The sequence below is a fragment of the Myripristis murdjan genome, chromosome 8 (genome assembly GCF_902150065.1).
Source record: "Myripristis murdjan chromosome 8, fMyrMur1.1, whole genome shotgun sequence".
Classification (NCBI taxonomy): domain Eukaryota; kingdom Metazoa; phylum Chordata; class Actinopteri; order Holocentriformes; family Holocentridae; genus Myripristis; species Myripristis murdjan.
Genome location: NC_043987.1, coordinates 23,751,655 through 23,771,617, shown reverse-complemented (window position 1 = coordinate 23,771,617; position 19,963 = coordinate 23,751,655). Strand labels below are relative to the sequence as shown.

The window sequence follows — 19,963 nt, the reverse complement described above, 5'->3', positions numbered from 1 at the left end:
GTATGCTGCATGGTACCTTTTTATGTAATGTCTGTATAGTTAATTGCACTATTGTTTGTTTTTAACTAACTTGGAAGTGCAATAAAAACTATAAATACTGTATGTAATTAATAAAAAAAACAGCACCATTGTACCATATATTTACTCTTTGGACATATTGTTCAGATTCTGGCCTCATTTCCTTCCAGAGTGTCTTTCTAGCTCCTAGACTAGTCCAACAGTGTAAGAGTATTGTTTTCAACCAGGGACACTTTATAAAAGGATGAAGTTTGGCGCCAGCAGCACAACTCTGAAAGCTGCCCCCCTCCCCTCCTCCTCAAATGGGTTTTCTGGGTAAAAACAATAGCTGGTTGAGCAAGCGTTGCTAAGTGCCACAACGTTCCCCTGTGGTAATGAGCCTTAACTGTGTTAGTTCAATAGCCACTGGCCGCTGACACACAGTAGCTCCAGGTGAGGTGCAAATGGTCATTACTTTGCAGACACCAGAGCTCCACATCCTACCCAGTAAGTTCCAATTCAGCGCTCGACTACCCTGCAGACAACCAACAGTAAAACAAATCAGAAATAGAAGATAGAAAATAATAGAAAACATCTTTATTCATCATTTTACACAGGTCCAACAAGCAAAGCAACATGAAACAGTAAACACATTTGAAGGACTCAAAGAATACAGATGACCCAATTACCCTTGAGAACGTATATATATATATACACACAGGCACAAGGCTGGAAGTGCTAAAACTAAATTCTGTCCATCTGTGCAATTTGTTACTTACACGGCTATAGGCGGCACAAGTGTAGCTGCTATTTGAATGTCGATGCAGTTTGTATGAGTCTCTGTAACACCATCAATGTTTGGCTCAAGCAGATGTCAAATTGCGATGATCTCATTAGACGAGTACAGCAGCTACGAAAGAGCAATATACATTGTTTTTTTGGTGACAGCCCGATTATCGCCATGGGTTCTAATTAATATGTGTGCATTTATGAAAATGCAGCAGCAGACAAGAAGTACAACACACTTTGCTAGAAATGTCTGAGACTCGGAGAATGTCATTTACCATCCTGTCACGTAAGTCTGTCAACCTAATCCCATTACTCAATCCAAGCATTTTCTAGGCTGTGTGGGCTTTTGCCCCTGTACGTCAACTACTCAAAAACCACAGAACTGTACTCAAGTATGAAAATCAGCCAAAACAAGGCAACACGTTAATTACATTGTCCAGAAGAAAAAAAAGAATTAGTGGCAAGAGGGAAAGGCAGAGTTTTGTACAAAAAAAAAAAGATAACTACTGATAACCATCCACAGTGGGTTGCATAAAGGAAACCAAATACAGATGTTGATACTTCAGCAGAAACGTAAGGGGAAGAAGTGCAAGGACTGTTGCCATCACTTTACTAGACTCTTTGGGCAGGATCGCTTTATTTAAATGGGGTGTGAAAACTCCAGGGGTTCTTGAGAGGACCCTGGAAAAATATCAGTTTAATTTAACCATTTCTCTTACTGTCTGGCACAATGAGAGAGCAAACATTGTTATTCCTTCCTAACCTTCAGACTAACAATAAGCTCTACCATTCCATGCTACATCAAATCTATAAATAAATAAAACATCTGTTTACAAGTGTCTACATATTTGGGGGGCCTACATGTGGGAAAGGTTTCAGGTTTTAATTGAGATAGAGGTAACTCAGCTCAGCATTTACGCTGATTGGGTTGTAGTTTAGATACAAAACAAGAAGTCAGTTCACTGTTCCTGTGTGCCCCAGGAGATGTAGTCGGGTCGCGTGGCTGCGCTGTACTCATCAATCAGCTGCTGGACCACTTCACGAGAGTTGTCCAGCTCGTCAAAGTTGTCCTTGAATATGTCCTCTTTGCGGAACTGCTCCAGGAAGGCCTCGCGCTTACGCAGTTTGTCATACTGCCGGCATGTCCGCTCAAACAGCTGGGGGATATCAAGAGAAGGGGCAGGCAGTGTACTTTAGCATCAGTGCCACCCAAATTACACCAATCTGTGATCACAAAACGGGAATTTCCCTGGAAATACATTTTAGGTTCTTATTCTGACCTCTTTTTCCCCCCCCAAGCTTTCTTTTTTGTGTTTTTCTGTGTAATTCATCAGCTGTCAAGATAAAGGAAAACGAAATGCGATGACTTCATTGAAATGTACTTCCAAGAGCTCATTGAAAGAAAATTTTATGGACAGTAATTTTCCCTTACCTATATTAAGTATCTAGAATTATGAAAAAAAAAATTAATATAGGCACTGCAAAATGACTGTCCATAAAAGTCTCACACAGCCATTTCAGGCAATGTAATTTGATGATGTCACGGGCCTGAACTTTCCTTGATCTTGACAGCTCATGATTCAAGCCAGCAAAAAGTCTATGTTTTAAGAAAATGGCTACTTCTGCAGCATAACAACCCAAAACTTAATTTCTGTGGACTTCCCCTTTAAATTGCTACTGTAGCAGCTCAGCTTCAATTTCAGGACAGCGCATGTCCTTAAGTATTTACCCAAACAAACACAGGTCTCACTTGTTAGTACACGCACTCTGGACATAGTAGAAGAGAATGTGAGTGACAAAACTCTGAGCACTTACAGAGGAGATGCTGGTGTGATTGGCCATCATCAGGCCGCTGACTCGGTGGGCGGAGGGCAGGTAAGGAGACTTCCTGGACAAGGCCACCTGGATGCTGGCAGGACCCCAGGGGATGAAATTGGCCAGTTTACGCTCCCGGATCCTTTGGAGACTTTTATGCACCTGCAGTCGGCAGAAACAGGTTTGCATGCTGTCCAAACAAGCAAAACTCTGCTGCTTGTGGATATTTGGAATGGAAATTTGGAGATACTGTCACACATGATGAAGCTATGCTGACATACACACACACACACACACACGCCTGCCTACCTGTGTGGGGTCGACCTCTCCCTGGATGATGTTGAGGATGGCGATGTAGCAGTGGTTAGTCTGTCTGTCTCTGCCTGTGGACACCATGACATTTTTGGGCTGCAGAAGCCTCCTCATCACATCCAGCACAGTGGTCTTCCTCACACTGGCCACCTGACACACAGAGAGGAGAGGATTCAAAATGACATGGTATTTTGTTGGTTGGATGTAGCATAAACATTTGTCTTTTTTAAATTTAAAAGATTACATATGAACACATGATAACATGATTTGCCCTCACTCTTACCCTCAATACTCGTCTTTACTGAATGGAGCTTGAACACCTCATAATGTGACAAAGTGTAACCGGTAATGATAACAAGGGGCCAACAGCAACTCCTTGAGACCCAGGCCTCTGTTCTGAGTTGTAGGTCGGCTCGGGTAAGATTCAGCTTTCTTGTGTTGTTGGTCAGTTTTTGTGTTGTCTGTGACATCTGCCACTGTTTACTCTCATTAAATAGCGTGACATGTTTGGCTCCCCTCACCAGGGAAATGGTCAGTACTGCGGGAACATTTCAAAATCACTGTATTTTTGACAGGCCTTCTGCCTCAACCAACGAAGGGGACAGTCAGTGATTACAAACACTGACAAGAGAACAAGCAGTCAGTTGTAGTCAGTGTCCAGTAGTGGTAAACACTGGTTGTAGATGATATAGATCCCAACGTTTACACACTTTCTGCCGTGTTCTAGATGAGACTGCCTCTTCTCGCTCTTCGCTTGCATTTTCTCTCCCTTCCTCCATCTCACTACCACAGTGTGCAACTCAGTCAAATCACGTGGTTGTATTACAGTAATTACTGTCCATGCACTCCACAGCCCACTGTATAGAGTCCCATGGATAAAAAAAAAAGCTTTGAAGCAGACAGACGAGTTTTTCAAGGAATCATTGCAGCCCTTGTCAATTCTGTAGAGTACTGCAACGTATTGTGATACATATCACATTGTGATTCAAGTATCATGTATTTTATCATGAGGTCATTGCCAATTCTCAGCTCCAATATTGACTGACATCTCATAAATCGCGAACCATGATTTCACCTCTTCACTGTATCACTACTCATGGATCCCTGTATTCAGCAAATGAACACGACTCACCGACTGGTCAGTGGTGAGCGGTGTGTATCCAGTCATCAGGAAGTGGAGGCGTGGTGTGGGGATAAGGGAGGCAATCAGGCCAATAAGGTCGTTGTTCATGTATCCTGGGTAACGCAGTGTGGTGGTGCTGGCAGACATGATGGTGGAAACCTGTGTGTGAAAATGTTTAGTTAGGGTCAAAGCTTTGGACAGAGCTTACAAACCGCTTAAATTGCAAAAGCTTAAGTGTGGGCTCCCTGCATGCAGGCTGACAGTGACACATCTGACTTTTTTTAAACACATGCTTGTGCCATTCATTTGTGAGGAAGCTGAAATCCAGTCTGGCGTGCGAGTGACTTGCCAAACTAGTTTGTAAATCTTGTAATTTTTGCCATGAGCAAGACATCTGCCTTACAGTCTGTCTTGGCTTTTGCCCTTGTTCAAATACATGTAGACTGTAAACTGGCTCCATTTGAAACACCACCTGATAGGAATATAACAGACAGAGGGAGGTGCTGTATTTATGAGTGATATTAAGTCACTGACCAGCTGATTGATCTGGGAGAAGGATGGATTCTGGATATGCAGTCTGTCCGTGGCGATGCGATTTAGAGCCGTGTTATCCAACACCACCTGACACACAACACACACAAAGAGACAGAGGGCAATTATCAAACAAATGAAGCGAAGATAGGAGGCTGGGATTCCTTCCCGCGCTAGACCAAGGTGAAAGGCAATACGCTGCTAGGATGTTGAATAAAGACTGAGAGGGCCTTAGAGTAATGAAGTCAGAAAACCTCTTAAGAAGCAACACAGTGTGCTGTTGTTAGGGGGCCTGAACATAAAAGGCACACTGTAAAGTCGCAACAGGAGGACCAATTCTTGGGCAGATTCTATTAGCTCTATAGCTAATTTAATCAACATGAGGACCTTATGCAAAGCCCTGGAGGAAGTAGGTATTACAGAGGAAACACCATTAGACTGTCAGAGCATCTCAGACTAATACAATCATCAATTTGAGACTGAGATTTAATAAACTAAATTTGTAATGCCTCAACGCTGGCACTGCAGTTTTCTCCCTTATTAAGGTTGCTACACAAGCAGCGATGCAGCCTAACAATGAGTTTCTATAGAGAGGAACTGTTATAAGTAAGGACATTAGCTTATATTACTCACATAGCATCACAAATTAGACCAGTGCCTTTTCAAATGAGTGGTTTGACATCTAATCTATGGTGGTTTAGAGAGAGAGTTCACATGTACAGACTGATTTTTCTCGGCTATCAAAGCATGCACCAGTACAGTATCCATTTAATCCGTCAAATTAAAACTTAAGACCAGGCTTGCTTAAACTTATCCAGCGCAGTACAGGATTTTATGGCACTGTGACATCAGTACAGAAAATCCTCTAAGACTTAGCACACTGTATCTTTAGCTAAACATTATTTCACTATCCTCTCAAGTACTTTCAGACTATCAAACCTCCCTTGCGATGTTCACATCACGCTATGAGGCTAAATTTACGCAAGACTCTGGCATGACAACATAACTTTATTAGGAATTTTGCTGAACCAATTCCCAGAAAAATTATTTTTGTTTCTCGTTGTATTGTTTGTGATCAACATTAGCTTTCATTGGTTTGAACGATGCCAGTGGAAAGCTGATTTCTGTTGCATCTGTTCTTTGGTTTACTTAGGTTCACACTGCGCAATAACAAGTGAACCAGTTTCATGAGGTTTTCTGTGGCCACCAAATGTTGGATGCCATCGTTATCACTATCCCAAGCAATCCAAAATAAAGAATTAAATGCTTTAGAGACTGGTGCAACCCAAGTCTCTACAAAGGCAGTGATGAGATTAATCAGCTTCCGTTTGCTGCTCACCACACAGTCTGCATTCTGGGTGAGCCTCTTTAGTGTGAGCAGTGAGTTGTATGGCTGGACGACAACGTCGCTCATCTCATCCTGGTTGGGGAAGACGGAATAAGTCTGCACCAGCTTCTTGGGGTACCTGGAAATCAGAGAGAAAGGTGAAAAAATGCGCGTGCGCACACACACACACACACACACACACACACACACACACACACACGGCTACAATTCTATAAAAACACAAGAATTTGATTTTTTCCAGACATGTTTTAACAAAACTTAAGACTAATGCAAATACTTGGATTTTGAGTGCACCAGGCAAGTATAAAGTGAGTTGGGTTAATCTACAAAGCCATTTTCCTGACAGGTGCATGTAGCAGGCCAGTATAAAGGCAGCATTAGGTTATGCAGGCTTATTATAACGTCAGAACTGTTTACTCTGATGCAGAAGAGCATGACTCATTTTGATCAAAAGAAACAGAAGGATGACTGAAATTAAATAAACTGTTTATATTGAAATGAAGACATCACAAATTCAATTGTAAGCCTATTAAATGAGTTAAGGCCTAACATACATATAAAAATGAACTCAAAACACTTCGAGACATTTTAAGGAACTGGACACAAATTGGTTATTATTAGTCCAACATAACTATTTTTCTTTTCAGTATGGTATTTGTATGTGTGTGCAGACCTGTCATTGAGTTTCTCCAGCAGATAGGAGCCAAGACCTGAGCCCGTCCCACCAGCAATGGAATGACACAAGACAAACCCCTGCAAGAGAGAAAGGGTTACTTATTACTTGCAGCTCAAGCCAAATGTAGTCATGTGCCACGTTTGTGTTAAGCTCACTGTATTCTGTACAGATGTAAAAAGCTGGATGTGTGTGGGTGAGCGTTTGCCTCTCTTCCTAGGCTGTTATATAAATGGGAGTGCAGCCCCACCTCTCAAATAGGCTCCCTCACCCCCCAAGACGGCCCTGTAATACCTGCCTTCTACGCCTGCCCAGCTATTATCACCAGACATCGTACACACCACACCCTGCCAACACACACACACACACACACACACACACACGGCAACTCAGCCTACCTTCCTATCCACACGAGTGCACACACTAAATAATAATGTGGGGTCATAATGTGAATGAGTTACAGGAACTGCAGACCTCCAAGGGGAAACACAAGTGTTATTTTATGGGAGGTTGGAAGTTGAAGAAAGTTGGGAAAAAAAGGAAAAAGTCTCGGAACGATACTGAGGCATGGCTGAGGCTGGGCTGGTTTTACGATGACACGCTCGGGCACCCATTTTTTATGGAGCATCTATCAAGTCACTCATTTCTAGGCTAAAAAGGGAGCCTTTCTTAAACCACAGCAGAGATGCAAGGGTATTAAGATGGACAAAAAAATGCTCATTATCAGTCACTTATAGGTACGACCAAGAATTATCTCATACAAGGAAAAAAAAAAAAATTTCCCTTTCTCATTTCCAAGCAAACACTCTGCTTGTGTAGGAGAGTCAGTGTGAGAACAGAGAGGTGGAAGAGGTCCTGGAGCTCATCCAAGCTCCTGCAGATCCTCCTTCACTCAAAACAGCAGCAACAATTGCTGCAGCAATAATAAGGCGTGCTGCCATAACCATCTTTTATGATTTAGTATTTTGCTCTTTTATTTGTTGTAGGTGAATGTTATCATGACCATACAGCCTACAGGTGGAATATAAAATAAATTCAGGAAAAAAACTAAACATGACAGATGGTGTTATTATTATTTTTTTTTTTTCAAATACAGTGTGTCATGTTTAGTAGAGGCTACTGATCCAGTGATGCAACTAAGTTACCCTTTGCTGGCAGAAATGTAGATGTGTTTATTATATCAATGTTACCTTGTAATAATAATGATACATTTTATTTATCAGTGCCTTTTAAATCACCCAGGGAAACTTTACAAATCAAAACATTGATTTGACATATATTACTTTTTTCTTTAAGTGGGGGGACAGAGCGGTGTATGATAAACATTACCTCCAAACTGTCACTGCCGTCTGCCTCCCGGTCAATGATGTCAAAGATGTCTTCATGAATTTTTTCACCCTGGGGAGAAAAAAAAAACCAAGCCCAAACACATGCATTTAATTTTTTTTTTTTTAGGCTGAATCAATTTCTATCTGTTCAGTCTGGATTTAAGACACAGGGTGAACCACAACACATCACTTGTGACAATCACCTGAGAGAAGCCGCTAGCCCAGTTGTTCCCTGCACCTCCACCATGCTCAGACAGGTAGATGTTCTCTGGGTTGTACAAGTTGGCATATGGAGAGTTGAGGATGGAGTGGATTACCCTGGGTTCCAGGTCCAAGAGAACAGCACGAGGGATGTAGTGTTCGTCATCCGCCTGTGGGTATTTATGGACAGGTAGGACTTTGGTGGTAACATGCAAAATACTGCACATGGACCTGTATAAGTGATGTACAGCCTGCAGGTGAATGTGCCTTCTGAGTCTGGGCTGCAGCAGTTTACAGCACCACTGCTCCACCTGGTGGCTCATAATGCTGTTGCTCCTGAATATCATCACTGGCTGTTATGAATATGGCATGCGCAGAAGAGATGCAGGTCGACCAGCTGCATCAATGGATCTATATCCTCCTCTCATGTGCCTTTGGATTTATTTTTGAACATTAGGTTGCTTAAACCAGTACTGTCAAGGTAAGCCATCGCCCAGGATAAAACTGAATGAGGGAAAAGTGGACGCCCCAGTTACCTGATAGAAGAATACATCCTTTCTGTCGGTCCCCTCAGTTGCAAATTCCTCAACAATCCCCTCCGGGCTGATGCCATGCTCTGCACACAGCTGCTTCCAGAACTCAAAGCCAACTGCAAGATGTATAAAAGGACCACGTTAGCTTCGCTTTAAGTGGTGTCAGTGAGCCGCTTTCAGTCACATATTATTTACGAGCCAGCCCAATGGTAAACGCCAACAACTGTACCGTTGATGTTTTCAGAGTGACCCTGCAGCTTGCTCGTATTGACAATCAACTGAAATCGGTTGTCCCTACTAGCTAGCCAACATCAAAAATACTAATAAATCAGCAGCTTTAAGGATACTGTTACCCCTGTTTACACTGCATTTGTTAGGACAGGTTGCCGACCTTGTTGGGAAAGTCTAACGATTTCAAACCTGCTAACTTTTGTGTATTCGATAGCGCTAGGTTAGCTGGATCAGAAGCTGGCGTTAGCTAGCAGTTATGGATAACAAACGCATCCCAGCTAGCAATAAATTATTAGTTAGCCAAGTTGCAACCTCTGCATATTTTGTTGCCGGGCTAGCAAGGTAACGTTAGCTACACGGCTAAATTCAACTGTTTTTCTTACTTTGATTTCCACATTGTCCTAGTTGAAGGGTTATGATTTCCCGCGGCATATTCTTTCTTCGGTTACTCCGTGTTTAGCTAGCCGGCCAGCTAGCTGAAAGCCACAAGAGAGACACTGGTCAGTTGACTGCAACCCGCTCCTTCCCGCTTGGTAACGACGTATAACGACAGGGTGTGTTCCAGGTCGTCTACAATAAAGGCTTATACGGTTCACCCAGCCCGGTGACGAGTCGAGCTCAAGTGCAGTTTTGTTTCTCCGATGTGTCCCGGAACGGCTCCATCGGAAGTTGGGCCAAAGAAAGCGGCGCTGTTGCTGCATTCAAGCTCCACGGGAAAAGTACAGAAACATTTTTCATCTTTGAATCTCACGTCAACTCGGAACAAATAACTACTCTGAAAGTCGAGTATGTTGATGGGCCCCAATTTACCCGATTTTATTGAATTATAGCACAAAAACTATCTTTAGTGAAACATGGGGGGTGAGGGGGCTACATTCATTTCAAATTAATCGACGTACAGAACGTACAGCTCATTTGATTTTGCAATAAATGCACAGGCACTACAACTGATTGCTGGATTTTACGTTTGACATAAGAAAAGCACGGTATTAAACAATTTGATATAGCAGACCAACGACAGCAAGTTCAAACACTTTGAAACTGTTGTTATTTTAACCATCGGGTCAAATCGCCTGTTATTTACATCCCATACGACATCAATGCAGCATGACAGAAGGAGGCATGCGGATTCTGATTGGACGGCTGGCAGCAACAGAAAAACAGGTTACGCCATATTGTCAATATCTGAGAGAACGCATCATTTCTGCAAAAAATGACTAAATAGTGAGTGTCAGGTTTTCTTTAAATGTTTTCGCACGAGTTCCGGTGATGAGCTTGCTTATAACATAGACCGACGGGTGCTAACCCGATGATTCAGCTAGTCGCGCTGGCTTAACGGCCGTTAGCATACTTTTGTTAACGGTAGCCGATCCTGTCAGCTCAGCTGTTCCGTGGCGCTATCTTGACCCTCGCCGGGCAGGTTACCTGTTTCCACTCAAGTCTTTATTTTACAGGATCACTTAATCGATACTAGACGCCAAGATGGCGCACACAGGGGCGATGGAAGATGCATCTAAGGGGGATTGTTCGACGAAGCAGGGGTCGGGTATCTGCCTGCGGAGTCGACCGTGCTCCAGCGAGAGGGACAGCCAGGTGCGGGCTGTCAAAGCCTCTCTTCAGGCGAGGTTAGGACCGTACGAGCCCGTCCTGACCTACCTGCAGTCCGTCTTAGTGTGGGAAAGACCTTTTCAGTGTGTGCTTCTGTACACAGTGGTCAACATCGTGTTCTGGTAAGTTTCCGCTTTGTCACAGGAGTGTAAGTGTTGTTTGACGACAGGCTTGTTTTTTCATGTTTAACTAGTCTTTCAGTTCTAGTGTTATGATAACCTAAATTCAGAGAATTGCAAAGGCCGCGGTTACGCAAAGCCAGCGTGACTATAAGCAACAGATGCTTTCCAGGGTGCAAACAATTCACCTGTCAGTTCAAGACAAGGCAGATGGCTCGCTAGTGGTGCTATTTATAGACAAGCAAATCAGACAGTGTAAGCAACGCCACATCACTGTACAGCAACTCTTAGACTCTAAGACTGACTGATGCTTGATATTTCCTTCATCCTGATCGTTGTGTGCATGTGGATGCTGATTATCACTGCTAATTTCATTGATGATGCTTGGGCGTTGATAGTGACTGTAATTTTTATAAGAAAATTGATTGCTGATGTTTCCTACAGTATGTGAGGTAGGGTGTATTCAAGCTTTGTAACACATTGGTAAAGCACTGGGACAATGAGCACCCAACTTAACACAGGCACCTACACATTAGGCCATGTAACCCCTAAGTATGATATACTGTAAAAACAACATCACCTGTAGAAGAGAAGTATTAGGTAGTGTGGGATGTTGCATTGCAGAGGAGAGTTTTAACAAAAATGAGGTGACCTTGATATTGTTCGGTGACAAGACTCACTGACCTGAAGTGTGAGAGAGGCTGGCTGGCCTGTTCCTTCAGCTCAGGCATGCAGCCTTTATTTGATTAGACCAAGGCCATGTCAGGCCCTCCATTCTCGCTCCCTTTTACTTGTGCTTCAGCACACACTCAGTGGTCCAGGCTTGTTTCAGCCCAGAGAGAGATGCAGAGCAACCCAGACTAATGCATGAAATGACTGAAAATGGCAAGTCACATGTATTTATGGGGATATGGAGGAGACAGGAGCAACCTTTCTGAGAGCGGCAGGGTCTGTGTGGCCCACTAGATAATTGGAAATCCCCTGCTTTGGTTTTCATGCTGAAAGCACCATCCATTTTGAGCATATGGGTGTATTTCTACTTTCCATTTGCCTTTGTGTGATTTCTTCACTGAAATGCACCACTATCCCAAGTGCTAATAGGCCTTGTTCTTCAACAACAAATTCTTTTTTAGGTTAATCTCTTCTAATGGCTGGTTGGCAGAGTCATGTTACATTGTTACAGTCATGAAATTGTGGAGCAACACTCAGTTTAAGAATTTACACAAGGCCTGAATTATTCTTAAGGCCCAAGGTAGTCCATTCAGTATGTGCGAACATGGACAACACTCCCCCGAAGCTAGGAAACCAGAAAATCAAAGTGTGTGATCTGTGATGATACCAAGATGTATGGCCTGCAGCTGCTCCACTGTCAGCAAATGGGAGACAAAACTAATGGTCTCATATAATACTTGTCTGAGTTGTTAGATCTTAATTATTTATATTCAAGCAGTAATATCATTTCGGAACCAGAAAATGTTCTCTTGTTATATTTGATACTGCTCAAGACACCCAATTACTTTCTTTAATTCATTTTCCATGGAGTTACCCACAGTCATAACACACATCGTGGAGTGGGATAAACTCTTCTCTCTCATTTCTGACTAAAAGAAGCAGTTTTGTGTTGCCAAACTGTGAATAAAATAAACCAGCACAATTCCACGGGTGCAACCTTTTATTAATAGAAACAGTGGATCACAAATACAGGCCATGTCACAGTAAAGACATAGGAATAACACCAGAATATTGAATATTCGCTGTGTTCCTCTTGAGTGTGGGCATGTTCCTCAAGAACAAAATCTTGCTCCTTGTTCTTGCTTCAGTACAATGTTTTGGTAGAACAAAATCTATGGCGGAAGGAAGGTGTGAACCTCTAGATTAGTTACTTGTGGGAATGTGATAATGTAATTGTTTTGTCATGACTTTTTGCCAAGAAGGCTTTGTAGTTTCCTGATAAGAAACTAAGCTTTTGGCAAGCACCTCTATTTAAACCAGAGAGGTTATGAATGAGAATTTGGTGGAGAGTTATTTTTTGTATCCAAAAGTGTTGCAGAATTACTGAATGATGCAGTTTTTTGTGGGGCTATTTTTTTCTGAGCTGAATTTTGTTAACTGATAGCCCAACAGGCATCAGGAATATTGTATGAATGCTCTCTTTGTTTTCCTTCCAGGTTCTTCGCCCTGACCTCATTGCGCCTGTTGTTCCTGCTGGCTTCTGGTCTGGCTCTGGTAATCTGTGTCGATACCTGGAGGAATAAGATCTGGCCCGAGATTAGAGGTGTCATAAGTTACTCCTGTTTGGCTTTTCTGTGTTTCTCTGTATTGTTTTGCCCCCGGGTGTCTGGCCTGTTCTGTGCTTTTACTTTCACTGCTGTGTTAACTGCTCCACAGATGTAGTCTATCACTGAGAACTGATACACTTTTTTATATAAGGTTAGATGTGCAGTCTCCTATCAGTAGCTCAACACACTAGACTTTGCAAGTGATACTTATTCTTTGTTATAAATTTGAGCTTGTGTTACGCACCAGCTGTACAAAATATAAAATTGGCTCAGCAGCTTAATCCAAGGTAAACGATGCCACTTTATTGAAATTCATGTACACATTTCCCTTTTATCCCAAAGAGGAGAATGTAGATAAAAGAGAGGAGACAAGCTAACGAAGGAATTGAGACATGTTTTGTGCAAAAGACAGGTGCAGTTCCATTAGTATTATCCTGTCCTTTGGGTATTATGTAATATTGATGCGCGCTGTGCCCTTTGAGGTTTCTTAAAGTGATGGATGTTCTTTTTTTCTCCCCTCAACAGTCAAAAGATGGTGTGAACCAGAAAATGAAAGGTATTGTTACTGTGCCCACAGTCCTGTGATCGGTATAATTAGCAGCCAGTATTGCCGTAAAGATGATGAGGATGAGGATGAGGAGGATAAAGGTGTTTGTAATGTTGTCTGTCTCTCTAGCTGGGGTCTGGTGCAGCCTGGGATCCTCAGTGTGCCCGAGCTGTGCCACCACATGGCCGAGGCCTGGGTCAGCGGCGCCGTCCTCACATCCAGCATGGTGAAGTACAAACAACTCAACCCCGGCAAGGTGAACAGCAGCTGATATCGCACAAGGCAGCAAATTGAATTCATAATCTGTTGCTAAAACAATTAGGCTGTTGAGAGAGAATTAACCGCAATTTTGATGGACAGTTCATTATTTTATTCAACCTTTATTTAAATTGGGAGACACGTGATTGTAAAGTAGAAGACACAAACATTTGCTCTGTACAGCTTCACTAAAATGCTGACATTTTATTCTTTTTTTCTGTTCATATCACTATAAAATTTCTTTTGTGTTTTTGGATGCTGGATATGACTAAGGAAACAATTTCAAGACATTACTGTGGGGTGTTTGTCCTTGTTTTTGATTCAAGTAAGGATTGTTTAGGCTCAACTTACAAAAAAAACCATGTACTCTGTCAGTGAGTGCAGCTGATGATGAGAGCCATGTAGACTTAAAACATCAAATTTGGTGTTTATTCCATGTTTTTTCCTTTTTTTTTGTCTGTTGAGTCTGAAGAGGCCTCACTTAAATGCAGTTTTATATGTTGTGTCTTTAATTGATACAAATAATAGACAGATTGAGATGGAAAATAATTATGTGCAGCCCTGTAATAATCCAATCAGTCTCACCTGTAAGCGTTGTGTAAATACACTTTAGTTTACCAAAGTTTGGTGCTAACTTAATTTCACCTGCATTTTGCTTTTGTTGTCAGTTCTGCATCATGACCTGTGGCGTGTTCACCTGTCTGGCTGTGGTTGGGCGCTACATTCCTGGTTTGGTGCTGTCCTACTCTGCTGGTGAGTCCCAGTCGTTCACTTTACTCTGCTCTAACTACAGGCCCGTTCCCATTTAGAGCGCCGTATTGGCAGGGAAACTCAGTCTGACCAGTTCTGTTAAAAATGCATGGGTGGTGAAACTTGATCTGTGGGGCCCTAGTACCAGGGCCCAGCCTGTGAGGTGATTAAAGCCAGGATGAGGCACACGAGGAGGGAGTGAAGGAGGGAGGGAGCCAGCCAGCTAGATGGCTAAGGAGGTCAGGCTGAGAAAAGGCTAATCTCTTCGTTTCCAACCAGTGTAGGCGGGAGAGCTGAGGACGCGAGGCCTGCCAAGGCCCTGCGCACTGACGTCTGTGACAATCCACAGCCGCCTGTGCATGTTAGTTCCCTGTCGCTCCCTCTGCTTCACACTGTCTCTATTGAACCTTACCTCAGCTTGTGTGGGCGTGTCTACAGAAACATAATCTAGAGAGTTTAGGTTATATAAATAACATGTTAAAGTTTATTCTTTTTATCCTGTGTCCAAAACAGAAAATTGTTTATGGTATCTGTGTTTTTTTTTTTTTTTTTTACTCTCTCACAGTGCTTGCTACTCTCCTGGCCCCCTTGGCTGCCTACCATCAGGTTTTTCAGCATTTGTGCGTGAAGCTGGAGCCAGTCCTGCAGCGGCTGGACTTCAGTGTTCGCGGATACATGATGTCAAAGCCCATTGATAATCAGTGTAAGCAGTGCATCCTTTGTTTAGCATTGTGGCGTTTGCTAACATTACTTCTTTGCAGATAACATGACACATTTTCACTGTATTTCATGCATCAGACTCAGGGGCGTTTAGTTGTAAGAGAGTTGTATGAGAATGTCTTGGTGTCACTCATGCAATGCCCCCTGTCTGAAGTCAGTTCTGAATTAGTGGCAACTCTATCTCTCCTGGATTAATCTGACCGTGTCAAGTGAGAACAGTAATCTTTATGAACTTTGGTCTTCATGTGTGTGTCTCCTTGCTTTGCAGTCCTGCGGAAGTCTATCCGTAGCGCAGCCTCGGGTGAAGCCAGTGACAGCGAGGAGGAGTTGGCTGCTTTCTGTCCAGCGGTAAATGTGTTTCATTTCAGAGCTGCTCAATATTTTATTTAAGCTGCCTTTGTGTTGACATTGTTATTGAACATGCTCCTTCTGGTTCTTTGTACTGCTGCCAGAATTTGCCAGTGTTAGAGCCTGACTTAGGCTTTTTAGGTGTCATACTGTTATAGAAAACTGGCAGCATATTACATCAACACTGTGTCAGCCAAAAAAGATTTTTTTTCTTCTGTAGAAGCTTTAAAGGTCACTGTGTCTTTGAAAGGTTTTCCTTAAATTGGATTCACAGAATAATTGTTATAGCAGGCTGCACTTAAGGCACGCTCAACCCTAAGATTTATTATTTAAACATAATTATAGGTCTTTCTACAGCTAAATACAGCGATTCTAAATGTGTCTGCTTTTGCTTGGTTTTATCATTATGCACTCACTTCTCACAAAATCAGCACATAAATATTAATAATATGATAATCATTCTGAAATACAGTACCAGTATTACATGTTCTTGTACTACTCTTATCAGCAAAATGCATCATAGTAATTTTCAGGAGCAAATCATGCATACACCAAGAATCTGATGATTATTAATGATTATTAGATTGAATTCAGTTTCTGCTTTGATTATAACTTTGAATACAATATTATGTTATTATCTCTCTTGTCATGATTAAATCCTTAGAATTGTGAAAAGACAATTATGAGATTAAAATAGTGTTCATCCCATATTCCTGCTGATATTCAGTACACAGGTAAGCCAATCGCTCATGAGTACTGTATGCTGTCAGAGTGAAAGAAAGTTCAAATCTGCCAAACAGATCAGTGTTAAATCTAATATCTAATCAGCTTTCTTCAATCTGTTAACTCCCCTAGTTTGATGATGCTGTTGTTGCCAAGGAACTTGCATTGACCGACTCGGAGCACTCTGACGCTGAGGTGTCCTACACTGATAATGGAACTTTCAACCTGTCCCGTGGCCAGACGCCCCTCACAGAGGGCTCTGAAGGCAAGTGCACAGCTCCGGATAGTGTAATGTTTTTCTCACTCTATTGATTGGGTTTATTCTTGGTCTTGACCTTGGCCCTGTCTCTTTCTCCTTGAGCAGATCTCGACAGACACAGTGACCCTGAGGAATCCTTTGCTCGCGATCTCCCAGATTTCCCTTCCATAAACCCAGACGCCACCCTGATGGATGACGATGATGACACCAGCATCGGGCTGCCTAGTTTAGGTCCGTCTGGGCTGGCCAGTCCCCGTGCTTCAGCGCTGGACGTGGAGGCTCACCTGGACTCTGACCAGGAGGACCTGGACGCAGAGCTCTCCCTGAGCGGCTTGCCGCCCGCGTCCGATTTCTCTGGCAACTTGGCCGGAATGATCGCCAGCAACATGATCCAAGCAGCGCTGGCCGGGGCCATGCAGCCTCGACCTCCCGCTGCCCCACGCAGAGAGGGCCCACCCAGGGCCGGGGCCCACCGCAGCTACCGCAAGCAGTCCAGCTCAGAGCTGGACACAGACTTGGACGGAGAGGATTTTGAAATGCTGGATCAATCTGAACTGAATCAGATGGATCCCTTTGGGGCAGGAGGGGTTAATAGACGGGGAGATAGCCAGGGGTCCAACTTCCTGTCCAGCCTGCTGGGTAAACCACAGTGAGGTGTGTGTGTGTGCAGCGTGTGTGAGAGAGGGAGAGAGGTGTATATGCGTGTGCATTGTTATAAGCAATGTATATGTTGTGTGTGTGCGTGAGTGTGTGTGTGTGTGTGTGTGGTGTGCAAGTGTGAGTGATAATAGTAGGTTCCAATAGCCCTGCTTCTGATTGGCATCAGTTGATATCACTGTGAAGTACTTTTTTGTTCTATCTCACATTTCAGCGTCTTTCTCCTGTGCTTTTAGTCATAAACCACCATCATCCCAAAAAAAAACAGACTTTACTTTGTAGGCTGAGCAATAGGAAACGCAACAACAACAACAACAACAAAAATCTTGAACCTTTTAATGAACCAGCATTATTGAGCCTTGTTGCGGTTTTGTGATTACGTGCACCTGGAGGTAATAATAAGGGTATTTTGTTGATCACTAGGAATGAAGAAGCATAGTGGTACCCATAATGATAATGAGGTCTAGACATACAGGGCTATTTAACATGGGACCAAAATCTGACATTCCAGCTGGTCTGTGCTGACAACTTGACACCGCCTCCAGCTGAAACATTTGAGCAATATCTCTTTGGTATTGACATTTAGGAGCTGCATTTGCATTTCATGGTCAAGTTTATTTAGCTATTTGGAATAGTGGTAATGAAGTTTGTATTGAGCAACATATTTTTTCAATCTGTTTACAAGGTGAAAAATCAAGTGGAAACCCCGGAGTTAGGGCTGGGCAATATGGACACAATTAAACAAAACAGTATCTTTAATCAAATACCTCGATATCAAAATGGCAACAATATTGTAGCAATGATTGCTGTTGTTTTTGTTTTTTTGTTTTTTTTTCATGAACAGTCTTTAGTGATGTGGATGTGACCGAGCAGGCAGAGGCATATAACACAACAGCCAGAGCAGCATTCCTTTACTTTAATGCAGCCTTTTAATCCAGGAAAAGACAGCACTTACACCGTATCTCAATATTACAGTGTCCAAAATCCCAGACGATATGTAGTCTTATATCATGATATTGATATAATGTCGGTGTATCGCCCAGCCCTACCCGGAGTGTTCATCTTTTCCAAAACCTTCTGTTTTCAGAGACAGCACTTCATCAGGCTGCTGTTACAGTTTAGTGCTCTTACTGCCCTGTCAGGTAGCATGTGGCTCTAAAGGTCTGTTCAACATGGTGTGTTTCTCATGTTTACAAAGATAATCCCACATCTTTGATAAACACGTGTCAGTATTTGTTTAGATAAAAGCTTCACTTCCTGCTTGGTGCAATTTTTATGTTTTCCATTGTGTTTTTTTCATTCTTTCTCTCCGATGAAGGCGTCTTCATACATTTTTAGGAAGCGTAAAGACAGAACGTGTCAGTATAGTCTTAAGAAACCAGACCCAGAGGAAGTTTGGATGTTATGATGTTTGATTGCATTCATGGATGTGCGCCAGATGAGGTGTGCTTCTTGTTTATTTTATTTTATTTTATTTTTTCCTGTGTGAATCAAAATGAGGAGCTCAATATCTTTAATTTGCTTGTGCTTTCATACCGCTCGGTGAACATGTTGTGTCCACGAGCCGTCGCAGTGGCTGTTTGGTTTGTTCTTTCTTGTTCAGTAGCAATATTTGAACACAAATTACTATCTTTGTCCTCATTTTCGTATCTTGCGTAGTTAAGTCAGCCATGCTGATATTTTTTCAGGGTAAAATCAAATATTCTTCAGCTCATGTACCTTTTACTGTTCTGTAGGGAAACATGTTTACATAAAAAAATCTGGTAGAGACACTCATCCTGATAGTCTTTTTAAAAGTGTGCGCCTGTAAAGGTTTAAACCGACAAGTTGTCATGTATGAAAAGAAGACAGGAGCGCAGTAAACATCCTTTTTTGTGTTGGTCAGCCTGATTTCCCTGTGATGGACAAACAAAACCCTCTATTGTGTTTTTATGTCAAAAATTCTAAATGGAAATGGCACTCAGTCATTCAGAGTTAAATGAGCCACAGCTGGGGTTTACTGAAATATATTTATCAAACAATCAGAATGAGAATGCTGGGTTTTTTAATAGAGAAAAACAAATTGCTCCATTTCATTGTGTCATTTTGAAAAGAAAATCATTGCTGTGGATGATTTAGTACAATAGGTAATTGCTGGATCCACGTTCATGGAGATGGACTAGGGAAAAAAATGTAAATTGATGTGAAATTGTTGGGGATATTTAGGTTGAAGCAGAGGATGAGGTGGTTGGATTTGTTCGACTCGTCTCAGCCGCCTCAGTTTTGGCAGGAAAAGCTGCTCCTCGTGGCTCCATGAAGAGTCAGCTCCTCCAAATGAGCGATCTGTAGTCAGTACAATGATGTAATGTGCACAGTAGTGTATTTTCCTCTCTGTAACTGGTTTTGATATGTTTTGATGTGCAAATCTTATTAAATAAAATGTTTGCAATTAAGATTGTGCAGATTATAGTTTTTGCTAATGGATACTTAAAGTTTTGTAATTATGTTTTTTGGTTTTTATGACAGACCTTGGCGCATGAAAATGATTTGAGATTTAATATCCGCTGGAACCGATATTACACTGGTTGCCTCATTGGCAAAGACAAAAAAAAAAGCATAAAATCCTAGTGTAATTAGAAACAATGTAAATCGCAGAAAGCCAATGATACAGGGAGATAAAAATATGTGACGAGTATTTAATAAGCACATTAAGCATGTAAAAATGTCAACAAAAGATCAATCAACACAGTAAAACCACCATCAAGGCGAAACAGCTCTCTGTGTGGCATCACATTTGTCTTCTACATCATTATAACTATATTTTTTCATCACTAA

General features: G+C 42.2%; 2 protein-coding genes across 3 annotated transcripts; one reads left to right on the top strand and one right to left on the bottom strand.

Annotated features, from left to right (window-relative positions):
* Positions 1–574: 574 nt before the first annotated feature.
* tubg1 (tubulin, gamma 1) lies at positions 575–9,537 on the bottom strand. The gene is made up of 11 exons (XM_030058069.1): positions 9,265–9,537; positions 8,654–8,766; positions 8,120–8,287; positions 7,918–7,986; positions 6,589–6,668; positions 5,907–6,033; positions 4,571–4,657; positions 4,046–4,195; positions 2,911–3,063; positions 2,602–2,763; positions 575–1,943 (listed from the first exon to the last, which is right to left on the bottom strand). The coding sequence occupies exons 1-11, from the start codon at positions 9,311–9,313 to the stop codon at positions 1,746–1,748; spliced, it is 1,356 nt and encodes a 451-aa protein (XP_029913929.1). The 5' UTR covers positions 9,314–9,537; the 3' UTR covers positions 575–1,745.
* Positions 8,496–19,587, top strand: retreg3 (reticulophagy regulator family member 3). Of its 2 annotated transcripts, none has more exons than XM_030058068.1 (10): positions 8,496–8,598; positions 10,336–10,611; positions 12,777–12,883; positions 13,413–13,443; positions 13,564–13,690; positions 14,361–14,445; positions 15,008–15,145; positions 15,431–15,510; positions 16,366–16,498; positions 16,598–19,587. In XM_030058068.1, the coding sequence occupies exons 2-10, from the start codon at positions 10,364–10,366 to the stop codon at positions 17,143–17,145; spliced, it is 1,497 nt and encodes a 498-aa protein (XP_029913928.1). In that variant the 5' UTR covers positions 8,496–8,598; positions 10,336–10,363; the 3' UTR covers positions 17,146–19,587. The 2 variants fall into 2 exon arrangements, with proteins under 2 accessions (XP_029913928.1, XP_029913927.1); XM_030058067.1 differs by lacking the exon at positions 8,496–8,598 and adding an exon at positions 9,650–10,105.
* The last annotated feature ends 376 nt before the right edge of the window (positions 19,588–19,963 follow it).